Source organism: Toxorhynchites rutilus, chromosome 3, assembly GCF_029784135.1.
Source record: "Toxorhynchites rutilus septentrionalis strain SRP chromosome 3, ASM2978413v1, whole genome shotgun sequence".
NCBI classification, from domain to species: domain Eukaryota; kingdom Metazoa; phylum Arthropoda; class Insecta; order Diptera; family Culicidae; genus Toxorhynchites; species Toxorhynchites rutilus.
Genome location: NC_073746.1, coordinates 180978895 through 180986751, shown reverse-complemented (window position 1 = coordinate 180986751; position 7857 = coordinate 180978895). Strand labels below are relative to the sequence as shown.

The 7857-nt window shown below is 39.5% G+C and overlaps 1 protein-coding gene across 1 annotated transcript; it reads left to right on the top strand.

Moving 5' to 3' along the window:
- The first annotated feature begins 263 nt into the window (after positions 1-263).
- LOC129779195 (DNA repair and recombination protein RAD54-like) lies at positions 264-7556 on the top strand. The gene is made up of 6 exons (XM_055786505.1): positions 264-537; positions 591-1099; positions 1163-1658; positions 6011-6835; positions 6898-7061; positions 7125-7556. Exons 1-6 carry the CDS (start codon positions 535-537, stop codon positions 7480-7482), a joined length of 2355 nt encoding a protein of 784 aa, XP_055642480.1. The 5' UTR covers positions 264-534; the 3' UTR covers positions 7483-7556.
- The last annotated feature ends 301 nt before the right edge of the window (positions 7557-7857 follow it).

Below are 7857 nucleotides of genomic sequence, written 5' to 3'. Positions count from 1 at the left end.
TCGAATCCATTTTTTATATTTATATTTTGAATTTCTGAAGCCAAATATAATTGTAAACTTTCAATCAAATATAAATTAAATTTCACTGAAACTCAATTACATTTAGTGTGTAACGAGAACGAGTGGCGGTGAAATTGTATTTTGGTATCTGTGAACGTACTCCATTCCAAAGAAATGTTTTCAAAACAAAGATTTGGAAACTACTGCTACTCATATTCACGTTCAAGGCGCGTAGAAGTATATCCTAAGGTGGGCCAACTTGCTAAAACCACTCTTCAGCCATCTTGGAAATCTACTGTGTTTTGTTTGTAAACAAAACACAATACGCTAGTGCCGAAGCTCGCTCCTGATCAGTCTGTCTCTTTCACGCTTCAAGGAAATAATTCCCCTTCTGCTTTCTTCCGTACTGTTTTCATATACCGCTCCCCTAACCAACTTAGTGACGAAACGGCCTCACCTAGTACCATAGACCCGTCTTGATTCACGTTATCGAATCATTTGTTTTTATAAACGTGCCATATCTCTCTTTCGAAGATGGTAATTAAATATCTTTTTTAAAAAATAACAGCTTCATTGAACGCTCATTGCAGAGAAAAAGCCTAGCTCCCAGTCAGAATTCGTCAAATTCAGTCCTCCACGACAGCTTCAAAACTCCGTTTTTGAATTCCCACAAACGAACGAGAGAATGTCGGGAACTATCCAAGAAGAATGTAGATAACGAATCTCCCCCTGTTAAATTATCCGCATCTGAGCATGAGCAGATGATTTTCAAGATTCTCGCAAGACCCTTCAAAGTACCAATCGCGAACTACGTCCCGGAACATACGACAAGATGCTTGGGTATGAAGCGAGCGCCCCCTAGGAGGGCACTTCACGATCCTTTTGCTTGCAACGCACTCGTTTTGTTCGTTCCAATTGAACTGTCCGAGCATGACAAGCTGAAAGTAGATCAGAACAAAATTCAGGTCCACGTTGTTGTGGATCCATTGCTGGGAAATATATTGAGACCCCATCAGCGCGAAGGGGTGAAATTCATGTACGAATGTGTTACTGGACAGAAAGGTGATTTTCAAGGTTGTATCATGGCAGATGAGATGGGGTGAGTAGGGGTGAACCAGCTATCCATATTGCCATTGTTTTAGCCGAGATCTTTTGGTTACAGACTTGGGAAAACGCTTCAATGCATTACACTTTTGTGGACCTTATTGAGACAGGGCCCTGAATGTAAGCCAACAATTGGCAAAGCGATCATTGTGTGTCCAAGCTCATTGGTGAAAAATTGGTACAAAGAGTTTGGAAAATGGCTTGGTTGCCGGATAAATTGTTTAGCGATCGACGGAGGGTCCAAAGAGAAAACAACGGCAGATCTGGAGCAGTACATGGCAAATCAGAGTTTACGACACGGGACTCCGGTACTGATTATAAGCTACGAAACATTCCGATTGTACTCGCAGATACTTAATAACTCTGAGGTCGGAGCGGTATTATGTGACGAAGGACATCGTTTAAAAAACTGCGAGAATCTAACATATCAGGCATTAATGGGACTGAAAACCAACCGAAGAGTTCTGCTCTCCGGGACACCAATCCAAAACGATCTCACGGAATATTACAGTCTTCTGAATTTTGTTAATCCCGGTATGCTGGGAAGCACAAATGTGAGTAAAAATCAATTTATTAATAGGAGTACCGGTAAATTTCTTCGTTTTTTCAAAAATTAATGCTTCTTTCTGCAAAAATGGTTACAAATTTATTCAAAGTATTGCCCATCGCTAGTCACAACTTTTTCCCATCTTTCTGGCAATTCACGGATCCCTTCGCGGAAATAATCGGCCGGTTTGTCGGCTAACCACGAATCGATCCAATTTTTGACTTCATCAAAATTCGAGAAATGCTGGTCAACCAGGCCATGTTCTTCGATCGAAGAAGGTAGTAATCGGACGGAGCAATGTCTGGAGAATACGGCGGCTGGGATAGGACCTCCCATTTCAGCGTTCCCAAGTATGTTATGACCGGTTTCGCGATATGCGGTCGAGCATTGTCGTGCTGCAAAATAATTTTATCGTGTCTTTGCTCATATTGTGGCCGTTTTTCCTTCAGTGCATGGTTCAAACGCACCAATTGCCGTCGGTAGAGGTCCCCTGTAATGGTTTCATTCGGTTTTGGCAGCTCATAGTACACCACACCCAGCTGGTCCCACTAAATAGACAGCATAACCTTCTGGCCGTGAGTATTCCGCACGGCCGTCGATGTTGATGCATGACCGGGGTATCAATACGTTGTCCGACGTTTAGGATTGTCGTAATGGATCCACATCTCATCGCCAGAAACGATTCGATGCAAAAAAAAACATTTTATGCAGTTGGAGTAGTTGTTCGCACGTGAAAAAACGGTGTTCGACGTCTCATGGCTTCAATTTATACGGCACCCAATATCCTATCTTTCGGATCATTCATCATGCAGAGCTACTCCGAGTATAGCGCGATTCACATACAACATCCACGTCACGTCCGCGTTCCGTCACGTCACGTTGCGTCAATTATTCTCCCATCCAATTCCTATTGATGCATTCACATACACCAGCAACGGCAAGTCGAAGTTGTCGTTGCCGGTGTATGTGAATGTTTGCATAAGAACTGCTTGGAAGAATAATAGACGCAACGTGACGGGACGAAACGTGAATGTGACGTGGATGTATGTGAATCGCACTTATATCTGCAAGTTCTTTTGACGTGGGACTACGTCTAACCGGAGTATGTGGGAGGTAAAATGAAAACCTAAACACAGAACATTAAAGATTCCCAATGCTTATAACTCGAACATTTCTTAATAGATCGGAAAGATGTTTGCATCAATTGATAGGGAATATTTCTACGCTTCATTAATTATGCAATTAATGAAACGTTAATTTTCATTAGATAAACAATTGAATAACTGTAAAATGTTAAGCGTTATCTAAACGCCCTAACTGCCTCGTTTTGATTGGCCCGATTTACGGTTTCCCCTACACAGACGTCTGAATCAAGGTGTCTGGGGAACTTGGAATTGCAAATTCAGGCAGGTCGAGGGTAGAGATGTCCAAATTTTTCGTTTATTCGATTGTCGATTAATCGTGGGGTTATTTTTAAATACAGTGGAACCCCGATTATCTGCGAAAGCGAGTTCCATAGTAATTCTATAGAGCTTCCTAAAATTTGTCAGTGAGACGATGGCGCTTGCTTTTTTGTTTTGGTCATAGCTTCATATTATCTGATTACTGGTGCACACGACATTACAGATGGGAAGTTTAATGATTTCTGCATTGATAAAACATAGTTTGCATGCCGAAATATCTTTATTTCGCGTTTACACCTCATTTTTAGTCGCATATCGCGTTATCCGCGATTTTCGTTATTCGCGATGACCTAGTCAGACTATTTCGCGGCTAATCGTGGTTCTACTGTATTCGATTCATCCGAATAATTGTCTTTCAGTATTCGATTAATCGAGTGAATGTTTATTTCTTGTAATCAAAACGAACAGAAATTTATTATAAAAAAAACTATGATGTCATAATTTTAAAAGCTACATAAAATATAATTTCAAAATAAACATGGTGCAAAATAATGGTTTTTGAATTAAATGGTATTTCAATATATTGATAAATTTACCATTTCAGGATTTTTTAGGACGAATGAAAAAAAAGCACATCATGAAAATGATGCACAATATTTTTATTGCACCAACATACATTTTTTTCTGTTTGAAACTACCTGTTCTTCGAATGTTGTTGAAATAACAGATTTGTTTCAATATTTCTGCTTGGTCCCTATAACTACTAGTTCAAAAGAAGCATATTTTTAGAATCATTGACCACTAGTATGGTATATTTTCCTTGGCACTCTAAATTTGAATACTACTATTTTAGTACGGGAGCTAAGACCACCCTCTTCAAGTCCGCATTTTACTCCTGCAGACCCTGAATTCTTCTTTTCAGTCTCCTTCACCACCAGGGAATCATTGTTATGCTCCAACCGTAAATCGTTTAGCATATTCAATGAATTTCGACAAAACACTATGACGGTTAAACAAACTTTGCACTGTATTTTTTGAAAAAAATGGTTCCCTTTTTCATTAATCGCGATCACTTTGATAATTATTCGAAGTATTCATATTTTGATTTTTCATTATTCGATACAAAATTACTCGATTAAAATTGCAGATATTCGATTATTTGAATTAATCGAACGATTAACCGACGTTTCTAGTCGGGGGTATTTTTGTTCCGACTGAAATGTGTTTTCCTAACACAGACTTTAAATCCAAGAAGCGTGGGGAAATTGGTATTGCAAATACATGTAAGTCGGGGGCATTTTTGTTCCGGTGAAATGTGTTTCCCCAACACAGACTTCTGAACCAAGGTATCTGGGGAAATTGGCATTGCAAATTCATGTAAGTCGGGGGTATTTTTGTTCCGACTGAAATGTGTTCCCCTAACACAGACTTTAAATCGAAGGTGTCTGGGGAAATCGTCTTTGCAAATAAATGCAAACTGCAAGTACTTTCGTACTCGCTTGCCTTTGTGCAGACTAGAATATGTTTCCTTAACACGGTCTCCTAAACTTAGGAACCCGGGAAAATCGTGCAGACACTAGAGGCGAATGAGCTTATATTTGAAGCCTCTATAGTATAAAAAGTAGAAGTTGAAGTTGTTGATTCATGCAAGCCGGGGGTACTTCTGCACCCGTATGTTTTTTGTGCACTCCGAAAAGTGTTTTCCTAACACGGATTACACAAGCGGGTACGAACACAACGCTTTGGCTCGGTTATTCAAGATTGTATTTAAGGATATGTCTTCATATCTTCTGATAGATCAAACTATGTTTTGGTCCGAACCCATCGAAAAATCTAGTACCGTACCATACATATGCAAAGCTTATTTATTTGAAATAATTCTATTATAAAGCTTTTGAATAACTTCTCGCATAGGAGTTTCCGTAATCTTGAGCACAATAAATCATTATTGTCGATTTGAATTCCAAAGTGAATAGACGGTTATCCGAACCTAGTGAAATTTTATAAGAGATCCGAAGCTACAACATCTTCTGCTCACTGAATTTCTGCGCAAACCATTTGATGATTATGCAAAATGTTGATAACCATTCGATGCGATAACGCCTATTAATTAAACAGTATGCGTTCGATGTACATGTCAAAATCGAAACTGAGTGCCTAAAGTTCACAAACTTCAGAGGGAAATGTAAAATGAAATCATCGTTTGACAATTCTCCCGTTCACATATTTTGTCCTAGGTATTGTACCAAACGTAGAAGGACTGTCATAAAATTAACTTGTAACGAAGAACATAATCTATCAAAATGCATGAATCGACCTTATATGGCATTATACAATCTTTTTACTCACTAAGCAAATATATTGGATTCAATTGAATTCGCAAATTGTTTCATTCAATCAAAAATTTGATCAATAGAAACAAGAGATTGCTAAGCTAAGGTAGCCCAACGTCAACCTTGCGGTGATATCATAGATATAACCCACCCAACTCTTGCGTTTGTGACGGATCTTCATCGAGTAAAGCCTCCAATTCTTCATCTTCGAACTTTTTTGGCGGTCCGGAACGTTCTTCGTCTTCCAAGTCAAAATTAACACTTTTAAACCGTGCAAACCACATCTGACAAGTTCGCTCAGTTGGAGCATGGTCACCGTAAACTTCTACCAAAATGCGATGACTTTCCGCAGCTTTTTTCTTCATATTGAAGTAATGAAGTAACAATCCCCGCAAAAACACTCTCGTTGGTACGAAATTCGACATATTCGAAGTGTTTACGCTTCAACTTTTAGACATATACTGAAAAAGGCGCGCAATGACAGTAGCTTCCCAACGAGTGTCTGGAAATTTGATTCACTGGAATAATAATCAAGTTACGCCATCTATTGTGGAACCGAAAAAACTTACCGGTACACCTAATATTTACGAATGTATACAACACTCAATCTTTTTTTGAACTAGGAATTCCGACGTCAATTCGAAGCTCCAATTCTACGAGGCCAAAATGCTGATTCCACGGACTCAGAGCGCGCAAAGGCCGCCGAGCGGCTCCAAGAACTAACCGCTTTGGTGAATCAGTGTATGATTCGAAGAACAAGTTCGCTACTGACCAAATATCTTCCCGTTAAGTTCGAAATGGTGATTTGCGTGAAAATAACCGATATTCAAAACGAACTGTACAAATGTTTCCTTCAATCGGATTCAATTCGGCGAAGTTTGTTGGAGAAGTCGGAAGTGAAGGCAAGCTTAACCGCTCTGTCCAATATCACATCGCTGAAGAAGCTTTGCAATCATCCAGATTTGGTTTACGATAAGATCCAGGAACGAGCCGAAGGATTCGAAAACGCATACAAAATTCTCCCTGCTAATTATAGTGCGAAAGAGGTGCGGCCCGAGTTCGGAGGAAAGTTGATGCTGTTGGATTGTATGTTGGCCAACATCAAAATGAACACTGACGACAAGATTGTCCTGGTATCGAATTACACGCAAACATTGGATCTGTTCGAGAAACTTTGTCGGAAGCGAAGCTACGCTTACGTCCGTTTGGATGGATCGATGACCATTAAAAAGAGAGGAAAAGTTGTGGATGAATTCAATAAACCTGATTCGAAAGAGTTTATTTTTATGCTCAGTTCCAAAGCGGGAGGCTGTGGCCTGAATCTTGTAGGAGCCAATCGTTTGGTGATGTTCGATCCCGACTGGAATCCTGCGAACGATGAACAAGCGATGGCACGAGTTTGGCGCGATGGCCAAAAGAAACCATGCTTCATCTATCGCATGTTGGCGGTAAGTATTCAAATTCGTGGATATTAGAAAAAAAAAGAATTTCTTCTAAAACAATATTTCAGACTGGTACAATCGAAGAAAAGATCTTTCAGCGGCAAACACACAAAAAGGCTTTATCAAATACTGTAGTCGACAATGATGAAGATGGCGAGCGACATTTCACTAAAGACGATCTGAAAGATTTGTTCCGGATTGATGAGTCCACAATTTCTGATACCCATTCAATGTGAGTACACGACACATCGTATTTTCAACATCACCTCTAACATTTATCCCCCTTTCAATACAGTTTCAAATGTAAACGATGTGTGAACAACGTCCAGATTAAGCTCCCTCCGGATGATAGCGATTGCACTTCGAATCTGACCCATTGGTACCACTGTTCCAACAATAAAGGAATACCGGACGATATACTGTCCAGATCGTGGGATGTAACCAACTGTATCTCTTTCGTGTTTCATCATCGCTCAAACAGCGCGGTTGTGGAACAACAAATAGCCGAGCAGAAGCGGATGAACGCGCTGAAGGCAAAAGAAAGCGAGCGAGAGGAAGAAAACACCACTCAAATAAATAGAGAAGATGATAAAGAAAATATCGATTCTTGTTCAGATGTTGATGATTACGAAGACGAAGATTTCGTTCCTTGAGCGTCAAATCTTTATTGTTTCATATTGTATATACCTCATATTATGATAAAAAAAATATATGTATCCTATATACTTATTGAACCACACGTGACAAATCTGGTTGCTGGTTAGTTGGTCGTTGCAAACTTCGTAGTTATTGCTGTAGTGTTCTCTTCATCCGATCGTCAATGATCGTCGGATAAAGTGTGTTTAAGATAAAAATGAAGTTTTTTTTAGTATTTTTGTATATTTATTTTTATTCACTGCAGCGCCTCTAGTAGACACATCGAGAAATTATTGACAGCGTTTTGATCCGGAAGGTTTGTTTATTCAGTAGTGAAATCTTCATCGAAATGGAAGGACACATTCGAAAGATATCGACGACGAAACGCAAAA